The sequence below is a fragment of the Clavelina lepadiformis genome, chromosome 6 (assembly GCF_947623445.1).
Source record: "Clavelina lepadiformis chromosome 6, kaClaLepa1.1, whole genome shotgun sequence".
In the NCBI taxonomy this organism is placed as follows: Eukaryota; Metazoa; Chordata; class Ascidiacea; order Aplousobranchia; family Clavelinidae; genus Clavelina; species Clavelina lepadiformis.
This window is the reverse complement of record NC_135245.1, coordinates 4,252,781-4,274,060: the sequence shown is the minus strand read 5'-3', so window position 1 is coordinate 4,274,060 and position 21,280 is coordinate 4,252,781. Positions and strand designations below refer to the sequence as shown.

At 36.6% G+C, this 21,280-nt stretch overlaps 2 protein-coding genes across 5 annotated transcripts in view; one reads left to right on the top strand and one right to left on the bottom strand.

Annotated features, from left to right (window-relative positions):
- LOC143462902 (protein O-mannosyl-transferase TMEM260-like) overlaps window positions 1–11,379 on the bottom strand; it is a 13,239-nt gene extending 1,860 nt beyond the window's left edge. The window contains exons 1-14 of one of the 2 annotated variants that reach the window (XM_076961212.1): window positions 11,088–11,379; window positions 10,681–10,712; window positions 4,173–4,324; window positions 3,690–3,885; window positions 3,264–3,377; window positions 2,876–2,967; window positions 2,160–2,372; window positions 1,903–2,001; window positions 1,576–1,685; window positions 1,420–1,499; window positions 1,089–1,249; window positions 746–925; window positions 521–657; window positions 146–393 (exon numbers count right to left, since the gene is read on the bottom strand). In XM_076961212.1, coding sequence (XP_076817327.1) covers window positions 146–393; window positions 521–657; window positions 746–925; window positions 1,089–1,249; window positions 1,420–1,499; window positions 1,576–1,685; window positions 1,903–2,001; window positions 2,160–2,372; window positions 2,876–2,967; window positions 3,264–3,377; window positions 3,690–3,885; window positions 4,173–4,324; window positions 10,681–10,712; window positions 11,088–11,274 — 2,001 coding nt within the window. In that variant the 5' untranslated portion in view covers window positions 11,275–11,379. Of the gene's footprint in view, window positions 1–136; window positions 394–520; window positions 658–745; window positions 926–1,088; window positions 1,250–1,419; window positions 1,500–1,575; window positions 1,686–1,902; window positions 2,002–2,159; window positions 2,373–2,875; window positions 2,968–3,263; window positions 3,378–3,689; window positions 3,886–4,172; window positions 4,325–10,680; window positions 10,713–11,087 lie in introns of both variants that reach the window. The other variant, XM_076961214.1, reaches the window with a different exon arrangement.
- LOC143462903 (UTP--glucose-1-phosphate uridylyltransferase-like) lies at window positions 6,585–21,280 on the top strand. Of its 3 annotated transcripts, none has more exons than XM_076961215.1 (12): window positions 6,585–6,939; window positions 16,046–16,254; window positions 16,405–16,512; window positions 16,764–16,949; window positions 17,105–17,238; window positions 18,123–18,322; window positions 18,487–18,578; window positions 18,792–18,989; window positions 19,197–19,275; window positions 19,418–19,584; window positions 19,884–19,988; window positions 20,341–21,280. In XM_076961215.1, the coding sequence occupies exons 1-12, from the start codon at window positions 6,777–6,779 to the stop codon at window positions 20,446–20,448; spliced, it is 1,749 nt and encodes a 582-aa protein (XP_076817330.1). In that variant the 5' UTR covers window positions 6,585–6,776; the 3' UTR covers window positions 20,449–21,280. The 3 variants fall into 3 exon arrangements, with proteins under 3 accessions (XP_076817330.1, XP_076817331.1, XP_076817332.1); XM_076961216.1 differs by lacking the exon at window positions 6,585–6,939 and adding an exon at window positions 10,241–10,373; XM_076961217.1 differs by lacking the exon at window positions 6,585–6,939 and adding an exon at window positions 12,454–13,084.

The window sequence follows — 21,280 nt, the reverse complement described above, 5'->3', positions numbered from 1 at the left end:
CAAAAGAACCCTTAACGAAGCAAGTGCAATTAAAAACGTGTAATTTGCGTTGCTTACCATATTGTTCTCTCCTATGTAGTGGGTAATGCAATGCCGGTTTCACAGACCACCCGATATAAACGATGTTAACATTTACCTACTATACCTGGTAACAAAACGTGAGCAGTCGTAAGCGTTCCTGTATCTTTCCCGCTTCATCATTTTTTGGATTGACTTGAATGGCCGCTTTCATAATGTGAGCGATCATGTGTTCCCTGCCCTTCCAGAGGACGTCGGAAACTGTTTCGTCAGAGGTTGACAAACGAAATTTGGTCGGATTTGAACCGGTAAAAACCGGCGGTAACTTGTACGGGACGTTCCATTTGTATATGTGTTGACCCACTTGCATATACTCTAAAATATGGTGCATGTTTTATAGTCTTAAAAGAGTTTTAAAGCAGCCGCTATTACGAGAACAATTCTTCTATTTGTATTAAGTAAACTTGCAACTGCATTGCATTTGAAGGCAATAAATACTAACCGTCCAGGTCAATTTTGCTGTGAACTTTATCTGGCTTCAGCAGCTGCCTACAGAGTCCGTAGGGTACAGCCTGGTAATGATTTATCCAGGAGTTGTCAAAGTACCACACAGGACGTGAACAAAAAAATATCTTTTTGCTTTAACACAAAAAGAAGAATCAGACCCCAGAATGATATAGGCTTTTAATTTAGTTTCTTGGGAGGCTCGTAATGATATTAAGCTTACTCGCTGTTGGCGTCAAACAAATGCTTCAGTGTAAATGGAAGCATGTCCTCGGTCTTTTGCCGACCAACCGCCAAAATGTCTCCGGGGACGTAGAGATCCTTTGTTTTATACTTTGACTTGATTCGTTTCACGTACCAGGGTAGCGATAAGCTTGCAGGAACCAAGAGGCGAATGTCAGGCCTATTCGGTAGAAATTTGTTGTCACTGTACTTTCCCATATAGCAAACGTATGCAAACAACAGAACTGGAGATTACAGATGAAATTTTTTTCTCTATTTTATTGGGATTTTTGTCTATTCTCTACTCTATTGTCATGTTCTGTAAATTTCTTGGTATTTTGTACCTTATCCTATCACAAACTTGGGAATAACTGTACAGCATGGCCATCATGTCGTTTTCAGGTAAAACTATTGCATTTTTCGGCAAAACAGCCAACGCTTGCCTGGCGAAATCTCTCATCAATGTGTTTTGGGACTGATTACATTGTGGCCAGTTGCGCTGCAGCTGTAAAAAAAATATTTTTGATATCAGCAAAGTGGCGTAACTGCGCAACAGTCATGATAAAAATTAGACGACGTCATAACTGACTTATAATTAAGTGCATTTTATTTTGTGTTTTTATACTAGTGTTTATTCACTTTATTGCCAATATCAAAAGCTAACTAGCTACCTGCCTGATAGGCAATCAAAGCCGCTGTGAAAAACTGCCCCAATCTTGAAGGTACATTGAAGTTTAGCCGTGTGTGTTCTTTGCCTGCAATGAGCAAAAGTTTTATTAGTGCTTGAGTTCTTTACCGAAATAAGCTAAACATAGCAGCTGAGAAAATTACCAAATTGAAACCATTTGATAACCACCGAAAGTCCCAAACCAGCAAAAAGACACAACATGACGTCAGATTGCAGCCAATAACGTTCCGTCATTTCGAAAACATAAGGTTTTCTACAACAAAAGGTATCTTGAAAAATATTTTAGAAATGTGGCGAAAAAATATTGTTTATCTCTTTTTGTTATCTGCAAAATAAATAAAACAATAATAGTGGATTCGTAGATATTTTTATCTTCACAAACTCCTTTGCTTTTGTTTTGTTTGAAAGCTATTTAAAGAATTGTTTTAAATGTAGTTCCGTTGGTTGTGAAAATGTTTTAACCAGTTTACTCAATGTTGGAGGTGCAATGCCAGGCGAGAAATATGATGTAAACAAGAACCATGACCGTCCAAACGAGCAGCAACCTCCGAAAATGGCGACGCATAAATCTGCATGAAATAGAAAAGCCAGGTTTTATTTACTGCTATCACCATTGATTGCCTGTTGCTCACGAGGTCGATTAGATCATAGTCAGTAAAAGTTTTTGAAAAATACACTAAATGATATTTCATATATCGATAAATACTTCTTGAAAACATATAATTACCTATGACCGCATAGTGTTCCTATAACAGCCAATAGCACGACCGGCCAAGTGAACTCGTTAACCGTTCTCTCAGAATGCCTAACAAGATTATTTTGCATGCAATTCTTGTTAGTTGAAAATATCCGCGAGTCACACGATCCATAATCGCAACGAAACACGTGGAATAACACCCCGCCAATGGAGGAATGGTCACCCCACAAAACTTGGGATTTGCTGCGGATTAAATTGCACAATTACCCGCATGTAAAAATGTGCTCGGTGGTATGCTGTAAAATCTGTAAGTTTCAAAGCTCTTGTGTGTCTGACAGAAGTTTGCTATTTTGTATTCTTATTACACACCAACGTATATATAAAACGTTAGACTATATAAATATTTATTTGATTATTTTAGTTATTGCTTGAATAAATTTTTATTTTTTAAATATTTTATTCTCACAAAGTATTTTTTAACAAAATCAAACAATAAAAACGCAAATTTAGAGCAATAATGAGAGGTTGAAGCGGGGCTCTGCGGTAGTTAGGTTTTGTCTGATACATTGCACATTGCATGCATTAACTGGCTATCATTAACTAAACCTGGACAACACATTCAACTTTTACAGAATAATTTTTCTTTTCATTATGTATTAACTGCATAATAGCCTACGTCATGTAACACTTAAATTCCGTCAAGTTTTTACCTTTACACTCATAAATTTTGTTACCGGTATAATTACCTGAAATTTCCTGCAATGGGTAAGTATATGTAGGGCATCAACCCTAAGGCAAGGGACCCAACCATTTTCAAAGCAAGTCGTACAGAAAGTAACTGAAAGAAAATTTCAATTGTCTTCAAAGCAGCACAGTTTATTAACTGTTTTACATGACTTTTACTTGTCAAAGTTTACAAGTGTGCGTAAATCTTTAACAGAAAGAGTCTATAGGCTATAGCCTACAAGGACTTAAAAATTAAAACCTATTCATACATAGTCAGTGTATGTCTTTGGTATTGCAATATACTGTAACTAAAAGTAATATTACTTTAAAGTTTAGATATATGATTTAAAACTATTTTGTTTAAAAGAAGTGTTTTGTTCTGAAAATTGTTTGCAATTACGCAATTACCTTTTCAAAGACAAGTTCCAAAACCGACCAGGCTGCTATAAATATGACGTAAACAAATATTTTTGTCTGGTTACATAGACTCAGTCCAAAAAGTAGCCAAATCTGACAAACCACCTGTAATGATTAAAACGATAGAATGTTTTAATTCAATGCAATACAAACCGTTTTAAAGTTATCACGTGTGTTAAAAAAACCAACCTTCTGATATAGGGGCTACATACTAAAGTCCTTGTAAAGATAAATTCATTTTCATGCGCTGACGGTTTCGTTCCCAGATTTTAGGTGGCTCGCTTCAGTTTTAACATTTATCTTTGTTTTATTTATGTTGGTGTTTACTTCAGTTTTTTTTTTCTCTTTTAACTTAACCGTGTATGAGGTTAGCATCTTCTGCCTTAGTCAAATACAGTTAAACGTGAATCTTCTTACCTTTTGTAAAGTTCCACTACTTGCTTTTTCCTCAGTTTTAATAGTGTCCGCAGCATTAGCTGACCAAAGAACAATCATCACGACAAACAAATTATTTAGCGCAAATATTTCTGCTGTGATTGACCAAGTCCATACTGGCCGCGAGAGGGCAAAAGAGAGTGCAGCAAATACAGAAGAGCACGGCGAAGAGGTCAATCTGAACATGTGTGAAAAGTGAATGTGTTATTGGCAGGAAATGAACATTTTGCTTTACATTAGCTGATAACACGAATACTAGCACAGATCTGTCGAATTTTTTTTTAATTTCACAACTGAAAATTTGCACGGGCCAAAAGCAAAAACCACACCATTATTTAAACATCTTTTGTCAACGTTCTCATAAAATAAACTAAACATTATAAAAATCAAAAACTTTTATAAACGTTCAGACTGAAGTAAAGCCAGCTTTATTCAGCGGTCTTTTTTTAATTTTTAGTCTCATACCTGTAAACAATCATACAGAGCAGAGAACCGGCTGCACCACCGGTAAGAGCGCTCAAGAGTCCGACTGCCCATGCCGGATCGGAAAATTGGAAGAGAACTTGGAAGATTTTTCCAAGGATGATGTAGATCGGGTATCCCGGTGGATGAGGAACCTGAAATGAAGAGGAAATGAAACTCTTCTCATCACTTGACATCAAGGCCACAAATTATTGAAAATTGAATATGCAGAGAGCACATGGTCTCAGTTTTGTTAACTTGTCGTGCAAATTGCAAAGAGTTAAAGTATTACTTCTAACTTTTCTGTAGAGTTATGATTATTGTGTGGTCTCCCTAAAGCGACATACGAACCGCCTTCGTTGCCATTCATAAAAAGGAGCATGCTGTGTTACGTTTTCTGTGTATTTTGTGGATTAACTAACGCCTAAAAGCAAATATGGGAGGGATTGGCGTTCAAACAATCCTCTTTTCTTTGGGCGACATCATTACTATTGCTATATTTTAGTTCACTTTTATTTGGAATGCGTAATGACGCATTTTACGTGATTAGTTTCTACGCACAGTTTATTTGAGAAAAGATCTTCACCGACGCAGAGAATTTATCTTGTTTGTCTAAGGCGCTTACCCAACGCGTATAAGACAAAAAACTCTCGAAACGGCGTGTGCTACTTGGGCGTTAAAAAACTTTTTGTTAACTTCTGCACTTAGAGTAAGAACTCCACACAATGGCAATGAGTTCACAAATAAGAAAGTTTCGTCATTTTTTCAGTCACCGCTGTAACTTGTAAAATGTAACGAATGCCCTATTCATTAGCAGGTTCGTAGTTATGCATGAACGTGGCCGTGCATGAGAAGCTTATTTGTGACAAGAATGTTGCTACATCCTACAGTATGTAACTATTTACTCTCTGGGTTGATTGTTATTATTTTTTAGCTTAAAAAATTAACCTTTAATTACTTAGACTCTTAGAGTTTAGACTTTGCATGCGTATATCTACGCACCCTCACACATCAAAAGTCATAAAAAGCAAAGTGAAATCTTGGAGTGCGTCTGTAGCTTTTATCTCAAAGATTTTGTTGGTTATCGCAGCAGAGAATTTAGGTTAGGAAGCGATTATGGAGAAAACCATGTGTGAATTATTTTGAACACCTAATACACCTTGTGGGTAGGTCAGATCAGATCACGCGTCATATAGTTATGGTTGCTTTTCGTTATATGATTTTTATCTTTTACCTGTGTTTTCACATTGTTTTTATATTTGCGATAAAAGCGCACGTAGCCTACCTTACAAAACAAAAATAAGTTATTCCTCAAATTAGGGGTTTCACCAATTTATGCAGGGAAGATCCGCCCTGGACTGAAGAATGTTAGACGCAGCATAAGTGCTACTAAATCGGCCTATTAAGTTATAAAACGACAACAGTCAACTTGCTGCAACATTTTGGTTTCTGAAGTCTTTCTGAACGTTAACAACGAGCTTTTGTCATAACTGAAATACCGAAGTCAACATATTGACAGAACTCTATTGCGTATAAATACCAGGCATTGTTTCTACGACAACTATGCAGTGTTTTGTTTTATCACCACGTTTATGTTTGCAGTGATATAACATCATTTGTTTAACCGTTTCCGTTAATGGGTTCCGGCCGATTCGACACAATTCACGTGTAGTAACGTTACTGTGGTTCAGGTAATGGTTCGGAACTGTAGGTCTATATATGTTACGCTAACCTGAATCGTTGCAGAAGATATGCTATTTGTCGTTTTTGCGATAGCTTTTACGATATTTTCCCGAAACTCAGGAAGTGTTTTTGGCTGGTGATGTTTGAAGTGCTTCGAATAAGATGAATTGAGTTGTCGCAAATGCGCTGTTCATTTGATCGTGCAAAGAACAAGAGCTACAGCTTGTACAGCGAGAGGATACACAATACGGATATAGGTTTAGTTTCAAATGTTTCCACGTTAGACTGCAGTCATATATATATATAGTTAAACTTAAAATGCAGTGGACGTATGAAGGCCTGGTACCTGTTAACTATGAATGTTACCTTGGCAAATTGCATAACGCGTTAGATTCGTTTAATGCTGGACCTTTGGATATTAGCAAAGTGTTCTGGCACGACATAGATTTTTTCATGTACGCATGAATTAACGTGAATAAAATTGCTCGTTTTAAGGCAAATATTTTAATTCAATTAGTCTTATTATCTATATTATAGCATAGTATAGATATACAGTTGATTTAATGATAAAAAGCGCCATATCATAAAACGACTTTCTGACGTCACTCAAAGCTAACATAAATCACATTTAAAGGCAAATTTGCAGAAAAATTTCTTTTTAATTTTGTTTGTCCAGAAAAAAGGAGGCAGGTTATTTGCGGTTAAAGTTTGGAATTTCCTGAAATAGTTTTCTTTTTACTTTTGTCGCGAAGGTGTTGACCCAAGCCATTTAATCAAACAGCAGAAACGCCCTAGCCCTTTCTATAAAGGACAAACAACCCACAAGCTCAACAGCAGGATTCTTGGCTTGTCTGAAGCCACTTCTGTTCGATATCTGTGGACTGCAGTAACATCAACCTACTTGTGAACAAGCGTCAAAAAAGCATGTCGGTCAAAGAAACACTATTAGAGTTCGCGTCAGCCTTATCAGCACCACATGATTATTTCGCACCGAATGCCAGGCAAAGCCCGATCAGCACATCGAGCGAAAGCGGCTCCTCGTCGCCGGAATTACCACCAACTTTCACGGACATTTTTCAGTCAGAAGGTGGGTTGATTTGCACAGTTTTTAGAACTATATGATAGTTTATGCTGATCTGAGTAATTCTGTCATCCATTGCTATTCTTCGTGCCAACAACCAACTAGTTTTTAGTGAAAACTAACTGGTAAAAGCTAAGATGTTAAAATTGTTTGCACATATTCCACCAATCCTGTCGTAAGTTTAGCCTATTGTATTGTTCTATCTATAGTATCTATAGTTTAACCCTATTGTCGTGCAATTACGAATTTTCTTTCACCACGTATTATTCTCACATCCACGAAAAATCTAAGGGGGCCACGAACCACGAAAGGTTGAGAACCACTGTTCCATACTATTTGACTTTTGATTGCTGAACAAAAATTAACAAGTGATGTAGGCGACACTAATGATATCGCACAAAGTGACGATTTGCAGGCTGGTTGCGATGTTATGGAGATATTATATAAATATTATATTATATATAGAAGAAAGGACACTCAAATATTGGTTCCCTTGAAAGTGTACTCTCCTACAGTTGCATTTATGTGAAAATTACAGAGATATACGTAGCTCAAGAACTTTTAATTTTATTACATCTCAGCTTAATCAGCCTTACAGCGTTATCACTAAACCATGCAGTTAAAAATGTAGTTACCACACAACAGATTACAAGCTGGCTGGCTGCGGGCCTGATATGGATACGCAAGGGGATTATTTCCGTATTTCTGTTATTGCTGTACAATTCTATACACAGGATCTAAACGCAGAAATCAACACTGAAAATATTTTCAATAATACCAACACTGAAAAGTTTATTCACTATCAGTGTTTCCATATTCGTGAATCATTATTTCCAATTTTCTAACGGTCTATGGCAGTGTTTTTTGCAGAATGCGATATCACTGGTGAGGCGAGGTTTATTGGATAGATTTACTGTCATCGTTTCTTGTCTGCGTGCTTGGTGAAATAAGAACAAAGCTTCCAAGCAAACTTTTGGAAAACTTAAGTTCTAAATATAGAATGGGAGTTAAGAAAGTGAATACAATGGATCAGGGCTTAAATTATTTTTAATGTGAATAATATATGACCAAAATTAATAGCTAATTTTGTGGGAAATGTGACAATTGTTTCATAATTGTTTTAAAGGTCGGTTTTTGATGTGGTGTTTTGTTAAATTAGCGCAGGTAACAGTTGTTGTAAAATGTTAGGCTGTTGAGCAGAAAACCTTGCGGTCCGTGTGTAGCAAGGCATCAAGATATATGACAACTTTTTAATTTTACCGCCATGTTTCCCTTCATTACGTTTACTGAGTACAAAATATTTTTTTGAAAAAGGTGCAAAAAGTTATCTCTTGACGCATTATGGCAGAAAGTCGACATTTTAAGGATAAAAACTGTCAAACGACAGTACGTTTGTCCATATGTAATATAATATGTATTTAGATTCTTTGATCGTTGATCGTTGCCTTAATTAACTCATAAGTGTTTTAAGAGTTCTATCGGTGTACAAGAAACAGAAAACGCAAACAACAAAGCATAACGACTTCAGAGCATCGATGATACACAATAATTTCTTATCCGATTTCACGTGGGAAACATGTTTTTTAATGCAATATACGATAACCTGATTTCGTAATATTGCATGTGATCTGACATCATTACTAGCCATACTCTCGTGATTTGCAAAGGGATATTAACTAATAAGTTTGGACCTTAATGCCATTGTAGTTGCAATTAAATTAAGCTAAACTGGGAATATGCCATTGCCAAAGCGGTTTTTTCGTGTCGGAATCAGTTATAGTACAATTTTTGGTTTACTTTTCACCAATAATTGCTTGTAACATGTGCAGGGTTTTGTTTCTTTGTATTTATAACAACATAACAAATGGCTCTAATTAAGTTCATTTTAATTGAAATATTGTAAGACAACATAAAAGCCGTTTTTGTGTTAAAGCTACGACACTCTATTTAACATCAATAACCCGTTGCTACTCGTCATTGGCACAACGCTCTGATTAAAATTTTTTAAATGGAACACACCCGGGTTTTAATCCAATGAAAACTTGTTACGAGTCCTTTATGTCGACGCTCAGACTTTCACTCCCTGAGGCTTCAAGTGTGACGTATATTGTAGGCAATGACGTCCGGGTAACGTTCAATCATGCCATTGGTTGGCACTCGTCACTTTTGGTGACGTTTCAAAACTCTCACATCACCAAATTATTCTGACACGGATGCCCAATAAAGTTCATATTTCAATTTGAACTTCTCCAGTTGTTTAAGCAATTAGTCATAGTCTAATTGCAATAAACATTAATTGTCCATAATTACTGAAGTTTGGTAGTTGGTATTTTGTTTTTTTGTCACGTCTGCAATAACCACCTCTGCATTTTACTCTAAACATTCAAATGCGCATCTTGACATGAATTATGTCTTTGTGTTGCCTTCAGGGAGCATGCACGTCCGTTATGATGCCAAACCGGGGTGAACACGTCAAGGTCCGACTGGTTTTGCAGGCAGACAAGAAAGCCTTTTGCGATTTGTGTCTCAGCTTATTCTCAACTGGTTTAACGTGACTTAGCTGGTATTAAAGCCCCGGGCTGTAAAAGTTTTAATCAGCTTTGGGCCGTATATAACCTAGCATTTTTGTCGGAAGAATGTTCGCTAAAGATCTCTGAACTTCACAACGCGAGCATTTGATTCAAATTGACGTTGCATAGGGAAGATCGTATTTGCAGAGTTTGACTCCGGGAAAAACTAGGGAATTGTACAGCGGAATTATTGAAAAAAAAAACATGATGTGAGAGTTGTCGATTTGTTGCGTTTTATGTTACTATAAGTTCATGCGGCGTAAGACAGGGCGCAAAAGGCGATATACGGCAAAGAAAAGTACGACTTCTTCATGCTAGAAACGCAGGCCACGTGTGAGCAGTTTTTTTTGGGCAAGTAACTTAATGCTATTACAAAGCAAAGAGCTTGACCAGTTTATAGCAAAAGATAGCAGCGCTTTTATCTATAACACTAAAGCGTAAAAGTATTGATTAACTATTATAAATTATTAAAGTTAGTTTTTAAAACAATCTCTGTGATCCCGTGATTATACTTAAAATTGCTTTCGACGCTTGATATTCGTGACTTCAAAATTCACATTTAGGTGGTGTTTCTGCATTACTTTTGCACATTTTTCCCGAAAAAGAAATTGATCATAAAAACTATTAATTTCAATAAAGCGATAATGATAAAGGAACGCTTAAGTTATGTTCACTGAAAATATCCCTTTGTTTGATTGTAAAACGTTTTCTCTTGCGTTTGTCGCCCTTAAATATTGACGTATTCATTCCTTTTACAGTAGATTAATCCTTTAAGCAAATTTAGTGGTTTGTTGTAAATACTTTTTGTGTAGTACGGTACATAATCTTACTTACTGTACAACATCACCACCAGCACTACCATTATGTTGGGTAAGTGACTATCAGTTGAGAACACTTGAAATCTTGAATCGATGTCATGAGTTAAAGATTTTATTATTTCACTACTTTTCATTTGTGCATTTTACTAGCCTACTACTTACAAGCCACTGCTAAAAAAACTTCACTTATACCTGTAGTGTACTGTATTGTAAAAGTATTGTATAAGCTACTACTAACTACTGAGACTAGCAATGGCAGACTACCGAAGCTAGACTATATACTTAAAGTTTATAGGCTACTAAGAACCATAAGGGTAACACGTACAGAAAAACAGTATTTTGATAACTCGAAAACTCACCCCCCATTCATAAATGGCAGACACTAATTCGCCTGTAAAATAAAAGCAATTTGTTTTATTAGGCCTACGTACACTAACTGTTCAACTATACCGATTATTATCATTACGGTAATCGGAAATGGCATATCTAGGCCTATATAACTTAAGGCAAATACAAAACGGTTTTGGCAGTTGGATTTGAATTTGAAATACAAGTTCCCAATTCAAACATGGCAAAGGCTTGTCGCTGTTAATTCCGTAAACGATTTGACGACAGCTTATGCAAAAGGCTTCATTGGCAGAATATAGGTTACACCAAAAATGATTTAAAAAAAATTGTATCGAGTCGAAATTGGTTAATTACTGTAACAACGTCTTACGATTCTCAGCACTTGGTCTACACTTATTAATTTGGTATACCAGCGTACCTGAGTTGCCTCCAACGACTGTTGGATGGAGAGTTGAAACATATAGAGCAGACACTCCAAACAAACAAGTACCCGATAAAAGAAAACCTGTATAACTTGATTCCAGGGCTTTTTCTACCAAAGCGTGTGCAACGTCGGTATTGCTATATTTTTTACCCTGTCTTCGTGGTTTTTGACGTGTATACATTACAGCCTACTAATTTTCAAATCTTTCTAGACTTGGGTTACTCTGTCTGTTTACCTACTTACTGACGCTGCATTAAGCGTTTCATTGAAGTAATACTTCTTTAAAAGCGGGGCTGATTACAGCTAAACGATGAGCTCTAAACAATGCGTTTAGTTTCCAGGAAAGACGTTAATTGGCAGTTAAATAAGATGCTGGGTCTACGTACCTTGTCAAAGCTGGCTTGAGATTTCAACAACAATGCCTTCGTAATTTTGACATCACGGTAAGAATGACGGTGTTTGGCTGACGCTGATATGAAAAATTGCCTAAACTGTGATTTTGATGTAGTTTTCGATCGGCAAAAAACCGTCATTCGGCTTCACTCTAGTTTAAACTCTTAAATGTACCTTTAAGAACTAAGGCCGTTTTCCAAAAGGGCGCAATCTTCAGTCTAAACTAACGTGTTTAAACTTATGGTAAGAGTTGTCTGCACGCAAGTGGTCGAAGGAGACCACAGCAACACTTAAGAAAAATTGCATGCATGCAGGCTAGCTTTTACATGCGCACCTTGATATTTACGCTACAGTGCAAGCAGACCATACTTTTCTGCTGAAACTATAACTAAATGCTCCAAACATATACAACTACTGATAGGTTATCAAAGTTTACTTTCTAACTGCTTTTTTAGATCTTTGTTTTCTTCTATTTCTAGATCTTTGATGTCTAACTGCTTTTTGTTCAGTTCCTTGTACCAGCCTGAAAAATAGCTAAATATAATATAACTAACGGAAACTAACTAACTAACTAAATAAATATAACTAACGGAAAATCACACCCATACTCAGCTCGGTGGCTTTTGTTTGATACCAATGGGTATCGAACACGGAGCTCATACCGTTGCAATGCCCGTGGCTAGGCATTAATGACGCTTGATCCTGTTCAGTGGACTTGGTGAACAGTTGTAAATTTGGGCAGTACTACATAAAAAATGAAAAAACAAAATAAAAAATGTGTGACAATTGGAACTTGCACGAAAGATAGCTCGTTACCAGGGATCGAGCGACGAGGAATCATCGCAGGGTTTTAGTCGTGCAAAGACTTTCCTCAGTCCGGGGATAAAAATTATTATCATACTATACCGCCGTAAGTGTATTTTTCTGAATGTACATTGTACATTGCCTACCATGAACATATCATAGGATTTTTAAATTTCGGTAGTCCAAGGTCTGGAATGCATGAAACAGGCTTTTCTTTAAAAAAACAGTTTCCTATAGAATTAATTCGCTGAATTTTACAAATTTCAGTATTATTGGTAATAATCATATGACATACGCCTTTATGTCATCATGTTTTCTGCTGAAAACTTATGCTGAGGCATGCGATATCTCTTTACGTCACAATGCAAACAAATTTGGCATGACATGACTTGTGGAACGCTGCTCTGCCACTCACTACGCTGAAGAAATCATTGTCATAAATTGGGTTTTGGTCGTATGCACACATAGAGAAGCTAGGCAGATACTTAAACTTACGCCGGCTATATGCGCGCTGCGCGAAATAAGAACGTGACCAAAGACATTCGCGCTGTTTGCTAAGCGTTTCCAACGTTTTCCTGTATCAGGGTCACATTGTATGTGGCCGTTAGCACACAGAACGTTGCGTGCGTTTGACGAATTTTCTAAGTGTTTTAAGAGAAGGGTTATTAAAACAGGGCAAACATAGTCTTGCAAAATACTGTATAACGAAGCTGCTGAATACGTTTTTGAGAAAAGACTAAGCTAGCTGCCTTTCATGATTGCATGCATTTCTTATTGATGTTATTCATTAGCTGGTAGGTTGTTTAATTTTGGTACGCTTTAGTATTAAACTATGGGGTCTGGTGCTGAAGTGCATAACCACAGGATGCATTGGTATACAGGTGTACTAGACCCAAGCTGCTCAAATTATGAGATCACTTGGTTATGTACTTCTGCACTAGACCCAAACTATGTATGTAGTTCTAAATAGTGAATTTTACTCAACTACTTATGTTTTCTGTATAATAATTCATGTGTTAACACAATAACAAGGCAGTTTCCCATATGAACTAATTTGGAAACAAAGACAGTCATCTTATAATTGGTGTCAGTATATTTTTTAGATAAAATATCACGCAATAGCCTACTGGCCATAGTGAAAAATGTGGCATTTACATGTGCAAAATTCATCAAAATTTTTATCTTCACGACGATTTATAATAAGTAAACAAAGAATTGAGACTTCACTGCATGCCAAAGTTTGCGTCTTAGCACGCACAATTTGTCGTAGAAAACTGCCTTGTTTTCCAGTCGGGCCTTACTGAAACATATAAAAATCACAGGTTAGAAACTGGTATAGATATGCATATAGCATTTACTTTATTTCAACGAATCATAGGATACATATTCAGTACCCCTTGTGGAAAATGCTGAACATTCACACACGACACTCATCAGCGTGGATGCCAAACTAAACATGTTCATGCTGATTTATAATAAACAAACCTGGCAGAGCTGGTTGCTTAAAACGCCAATTTATGATAAATAAACTAAGAATTGAGGCTTCAGTGCATGCCAAAATTTTGTCTTTGCATGTGCGATTTCTTGTCGAAAGCCACCATACTTTCCAGTTGGTTGCAATACTATAATATAACAATATCGAGTACTTATATATTGTTGAAACAGTAGTATTTACAAAGGTATAGAGACACTAGCATCAGTTTAATTACTTTAAATTGTCTGTCAAACAACTAAATTTGTCTTGGTATGAAAATGTATGCCTTGTATATTGTTTAGTCTCATGTGTGCATTTACCATATCTTTCTCTATAGCTGATAGATTATAAAATTCGAATAAAAAAACCAAGCCCAAGTGTATGCTACATGTAAAATAAGTTCTGTAGAGTAGATATATATTACATTGATAAAGTAGGGTTCAGTTTATTTACAGTGTTGGGTGTTAAACATTTTGTTTTATGCTTCTGTTATCAACTTGGTGAATGAACAATGGTTAAGTATTAATTTTGCTTTGCTTCAGGCCAAAATCCATTGTCAGTACCAGTTAAAAGCTTGTTTTGAGCCAAACAGGCAAAGAGTTTGAAGGATTGCTATTTCTTTGCAATCCCTCTAACCCAGAGATCTTTGATCTCAATGCCATCACTCAAAAGTAGGATCACCAAAACAACGCAGTAAAATAGCCTTAACTTAGATGTGGTATCTGTTGTATTAGTTAAACCCATAACGTAAACCTATATTTCCCACAAGGTATTTCATTTACTGAGATAATGTACAAAAGGGTTGGTGGAAATTGTTTGGTATATATTGAAACACAATTCTGCAGTTACGTGAAGTGCTTTTTTTGTTACATCTTGCAAAGCTTTATGAAACCCAACATAGCCATGGTACGTGGATGCTTGCAGGCAGATAATTGCATATATCTGATGTACACAATATTGCAATTGTTCTGTAATATATGAAATATTTAAATATTTTGCTGTTAGCGCGTCCCTTCCAAGGAAACCTGTCAAGTCTGTTGTAATAGTAGCTGCCATCAACTCAGCTATTTTGAGGTTGATGAATTAGTTGTTTAAAGAATTCAACTTACACATTTCAATTCACAAAGAGATCAGCATCACATTTTATTCTATCTACTATAACACTATTCATGATTAACATAAACGATCCATATTTTCATGTGTTCATTTTTTTTTAGTTCTATAACCTTTTAAAGTTAATATGAATTTTTGTGAAGATGTTTGTGCCATTAAGGTCACGACATTGTCATTTGAAACCCCTGTGGGCAACAGGGGTGAGAAATTTGCGAATCCTTGTTCTACTCTAAACTTGTCATAATCTCTGAAAAATTGTTGAGAATTTTGGAATTAGCCCCAAATTTAAGTTTTACATCCCTATCTTTTGCGTAGGCGAACTATTGCAGTGTGTGCACATGTAAACGGTGCCTTTGTTGTGGTAATTTGTTTATAGACTTTCCTTTGATGATGTGAGTGCAGGGATAAAAATTATCAAGTTGGCTTGTTGCAGGTTAAGTCATAATGACCAACATGTGTAGCGCTTGGTTTTTATAATGTGAAATGAAAATCGACTGCAGGTGCCAATGATAGCACTTAGTTATAAAAGAAAAGATCCGATTTTTTCTTCCTAGCATCCAGAAAATATATTGAAACCGGATTCAAATCTTTTTATAATCGATTCTTAACTTCTTAAGATTCGTTATCGTACAATGTGCTTCCCACAGGAGTGTTATAGTATTCAGAGCTTTAGTAGAGACTGCAGCCATAGAAGCCATTTGGCTTTAATCTGCTGAGCCATTGGTACTGTAAGTCTGTAATGTAAATTTTAACACGTTTTTGTGGTTAAACTGGTAAAAGAATGGAATGTTTTGAGCTACCTATTGGCTTCTAATAATTGCCTTTTACTCGAGATCAAGTCATTCCATAAATGTATATAATACTACAACATGTTAATTACCAGTCACCACAAATTACTGTTACCCAGAAGAACATTTTATGTGCGCTCTTGCATATTTGATGACCCTATTTGGTAGGTTCGTTATCTCTTTATTACAGGTGTTTCATGCTATTGATGATATTTTATTACTGTTTTTTGTGTAAACAATGCACAATTTATGCTCTGGCTTCAACACATAGTTGTTGCCAGTCTGCCTTGAACGCTTTGATGTTGAATGAGCGTTGAATTCTTTGATTTACTAATTCGTTGGGTGCATTGGTTAATTATTAACTATTTTATATCCATCAGGAATCAATCGCCAATCATCCACAAACTACGTCGACTGGGAGTTGCTTTTCTCAGACCCTCAAGTGGCAGCCAGTCAGTCTCGTGGTACTATTATGCAAAGAACTCAGAGCATTATGGAATTTCAACAGCTAATGAAAAACGATGCCAAGTCAGCACTGCGCTCTGAGCTTGACCGATTAGGAAATACTGCCAGCACTGACAAGAAAGAGGTATTAGCGTTTGTCAATGTGCCTAGACTGTTTAAATCTTTTACGTGCCGTGTAAGGGGATTATGTATTCATGGAAATGCGTACAATACGCTGTGCTGATACTTAATGGCCGCCGTTGCTTTTTCACTATTTGCTGTGATCTTGTCGCAGGCAATCAAGAGAGATTTCGAAAATTTTGAGACTCTTTTCAAAAGGTTTTTACTCAAGTCTGGACCTTCCATTGTATGGAACGAAATCAAATCACCACCAGAGGGTTATGTAAGTTCTGTTTTTGATAAATAGTTGATTGATAACGAAAATTTACATGGCAATGTGAACACTAACACCATGGTGGTTTCTGGGCGTGTTACAAAGAGCTATTTTGGCTATCTGGTTTTCCTCTCTGTCTCATCTTTGTACAGTATGGTTACTTACATTAACTTGCGTTGTCTTTGATTTTTCCTCAATCTTTACTTCCCCTATAGCAACATTTCTAATGTTTCACTGCAACTAGCGAGTTTTATTTATAGATTAGGTCATATGGCGAAATATCGGCCGGACCCATGCAATCTTCAGAACAAGAGCTGCTCAGCAAATTGGTCGTAGTCAAACTCAATGGCGGCCTTGGTACAAGTATGGGCTGCACTGGACCGAAAAGTCTTATATCTGTGAGAAGTGGCCTAACGTTTCTGGACTTAACCGTTCAACAGATAGAGGTGAGACATCTTTAGAGTTAAACACTGTCACCCTTACGTACACAGTAAGGCAGCTAACATGAAGAAATACTTCACGTCGTAGCCTGCAAGGAAAACCAAATGGTAAATTTTTCCATTAAACAAAAATCACTGAAAAGCGATGTCTTTTATTCCAGTCTTTGAACAAGTTGTACGACGCTAGCGTGCCGTTGGTGCTGATGAATTCTTTCAATACCCACGACGACACGAACATGATTCTGCGAAAATACTCGTCATGCAATGTCAAAATATACACTTTTAATCAGAACAGGTTAGTATAGTTGGCATTCAGACGCCATGTCACCAGCACAGGATTTAAAAAAAATTTCCACAAAACTATGTAATTGTGCAACACTTTGCTGAAACAATGATTGCGTTTGTCTGATTGTTCTGCGCGATTGCAATTACACCCTTGCGTAATTTATATCCATTCTCGATTGTGAAAACTTTTATTTTCGTCTCTTGTAATAATCAACCTTATAAGGTTACAATTACAACTAAACCAGATGGGTTACGCGGTTAGTATATACTGCTAATTTTATTCAACGATGAGACAAGTTTAAGCCTGATTTCCTTGCTCCATAGGTGGCTACTTTTACTAAGCGCAATTGGTAAAGTTTTCAAAGTCGCAAACAAATCGAAATTTATTTGCGTGTGTATGTTTTTGATTTGGGGCAATTAACGTGTTGTTGTAAACGATTTGTTTTGATGCTGAATCACCCGTTTTATGGCCCTTTTAAGCTTTTCGCTGTGACGCCGCAAAAGCATTAAATCGTTTTGAAGGGCGCCGCAGTAAAATTTATCTGGGAACCATCGAGTTACCCAGAAGTACGTCATAACAAGAAAAATTGGCGCTCTTACGCGTGGCGCAATACTGTGGTCACTATTCGTAGCTACCCTGAAGTAGAAGCCGCTCTCGTGTAACATAAATTCTATGCATTTTTAGATGCAAATAATTTATTGCAAACCCTATTGTTTCGCCATACTTTTAAATATGCATGTGATTGTTTCAAAAACCTGTTGTTTTGTTGCTACTACGTACACTATCTGTGTGACATCGTCACAAGCTTCGGTGTGTTTGCTGGTGCTGCAAACCCAGGCTACTGTCTTGTATCTTACGTCGATTTTCACATTAAAAGTGTTTTGTTACCACAGATATCCGCGAATAAACAAGGAGTCTCTGCTTCCTATTGCACAAACCTGCGATGACCCGCTGGAGGCCTGGTACCCTCCAGGTCACGGCGATGTGTACGAGTGTTTCGCCAAATCCGGTTTACTCAAGAAATTTCTAGACGAAGGCAGAGAGTTCATGTTCGTTTCAAATATCGACAACCTCGGCGCTACAGTTGACCTTCGTATCCTTTTAACAGTAACAACGCATTTCCGGCGGTTTATTGGCGACGTCTAGCGGCAGTTGTTGATCTAGTTTAAAAACTTTTAGTCATTTTGGTTTCGTTAAATATAATATTAAGAAGTATAAGCTTTATGTTATGTTTTCTCTTAACTGATCTTGTTAAAGGTATCTTGAATATGTTGGCCAACCCTGCCGACCAATCAAAACCTTGCGAATTCGTCATGGAAGTAACTGATAAGACGCGAGCCGATGTCAAAGTAAGGAATTAACTCGAAACTTCAGTCAACTAATAAAATAGCTTTTTAATAGTCATTGATGTTGGTAGTGGTTAAGTGTAATAATTGCAAGGGATAACCGCAACGGTGATAATACTGCGTCTGTCTATAACGTTGTTTAGCTCTGCAATTGCAAATATTTCATATCTTTGTTAAATGACTTTAAATTCATCCCGAAACATTTTCATTTCACAGGGAGGAACTCTGATTGAGTATGAGAAAAAACTCCGTTTGCTTGAGATCGCTCAAGTGCCCAAGGAACACGTAGATGAGTTCAAGAGCGTCACCAAGTTCAAGATTTTCAACACCAACAATTTATGGATGAAGATGTCAGCCGTCCAACGTCTTTCTGACGCCAGTGAACTCGACATGGAAGTCATTGTTAATAATAAGGTGAAGTTTTTATCCCTCCTAAATGTTGGCGTTGACGAAATATAATTTATTTTTGCTGCATTTGTTTCTGGTCTCTTTAATACTTTTGCTGATTAGTCATAGTTTTGTTATTTTACGTTTCCTTGGTGTGGATTTGTTTCTGCGTAGTGCATGTCATTAAAGCATTTTTTATGAAGTTTAGAAATTTGTCTTGTTTATACACGACAGAGATTGTCAAACGGCACCAACGTCATTCAGCTAGAGACTGCTTGCGGCGCTGGAATAAAAAATTTTAATAATGCAATTGGTAAGTCTAAACATGTATGACCCCAAAAGTTTTTGATATTTGTCTCATTTAAACTACTCAAAACTCTCATTGTCTTTTGAATGAAAATTTGCAAAATTTAACGGATTTTTCGTCAATCTTAACTTCCTTGACTACCGTCCAGGCATCAACGTCCCGCGTAGCCGCTTCCTCCCAGTGAAGAAGACATCGGACCTCCTCCTTGTGATGAGCAACCTCTACGAGCTCACTCACGGCAGTATGAGGATGAGCAGTCATCGACAATTCCCGACCACTCCGCTGGTCAAGCTTGGAGACGAACATTTCTCCAAGGTAATGTCAGCAGTAAAAGTACTCAGTTGTTTCTTCAGCTAAAGTGCATCCCTATTTCATAGATGCTCTTCTGTGCTGTACTTTTTGTTGCTGTGGTATAAGTGACTTTCCATTGTTTGTTTATTTTCATCAACGAATAAAACGATTTCAAACTAATGGTTCGAGTTAAAATTTCATGAAGCGCGTTAAAATTGTTTGCTTTTACTCGTCTGAGCGTTTTTCTATCAGTTCGATTATTTAGAATGTTTTAATGTGCAATCTTATTGACCAGTTTAATTCATCCGAAGTTATCGTTTCAGATTCACAAGTTTTTGGGTCGGTTCGCAAACATCCCTGATATGCTCGAATTAGATCATCTCACGGTCAGTGGTGACGTCACGTTTGGCAAGGATGTCACTCTCAAGGTGATTTTAGCATTTTGCTCATATTTTACTAAAACTTTACTATTGAGGTTTTGGATTATTCTTAATATTTTTTGTTATGTCATATCTTCCAGATAAATATTTTTTTTATCAAATCACCGAATTTATCTGCAGCACTTGCATTCAGTTGTACAGCAATAATTAAAAATTTACTAAGTTGACGAAAACTACTTAATGTCAACATCCAACTTTTCATGTAAAATTACACTTGTCTCTGCATAACAATAAATATTATTGTTAATATGCTGTCTCCGCATCATGAATCTTGTAACTACGCATCTCTTCATCAAAACCTCTCCTCAGGATTTTTAATCTTTTTCATCCTTCTCATCAGGGAACTGTTATCATCATCGCTAATCACGGAGAGAGGATCGATATCCCATCCGGAGCTTTCCTGGAGAACAAGATCGTATCCGGCAACCTCCGTATCCTCGATCATTGAATTCTCATTTCATCATCAACTTGGTTTTTTTCTTCTTCCGTCCTCCTATACATGACATCTTAAATTATGCAAAGCGCGTTCTGGAAAATTTAATTTGTTATGAAAAGCAAAAATATTTTCATAATTCAACAAAAATCCAAAACAAAATCTTTCCCGTATGTAAAAGTTGTTTGAGAATTGTCTTTCATTCTATCAAAATTGCCCAGATAAGCGAACTGAGGTTATCAACCTACTTTGCTAACTTGCTGCTGTGTCGTTGTTGAGTAAGAGTATGCGCAGTGTACACTTATTTCATATGCTCCTTGCTGGTGTCGGTAATCTTAATACAATTTTATTTGCCGAAAGTTTTTGGCAACTTCCACTTTTCTGCTTGGTGTAAGCTCAACAGATTTCTATGCTTTTCATCTCCTATATGCTGTTGCAAATGAGTCTCTGAGACTTACAATACTTCTGTTTTTCAGTTTAAGTCGTGATCAATGAAATTCGGTAATTGTGCGCCATTTTCAGAGTTGCTTGTTCATTTTCTTATTCGTTTGTTTGTGTAAGACTCTTGTATTCTGGTAAACGCCTCATGTTCACCCAAATATCCAGGAATTGCGAGTTTTTGTAAGATTCTGATATACCTATAGCTTCTATGTAGACTTATTTATTGTAGTTGTTGTTCAATGTGTTTGCGTTAATTCATTCAAATTGCTGCATTACTCTTAACAATGAAAATTCTTTGATACATATCGGCCTGAAGTTGGCCAATGTCTTAGTTTGACAAGTTTCAGTTGTCATTGCAAATCGGACTGCATAATTATAATCTAATAAATTATCGCGAAACAGAAAA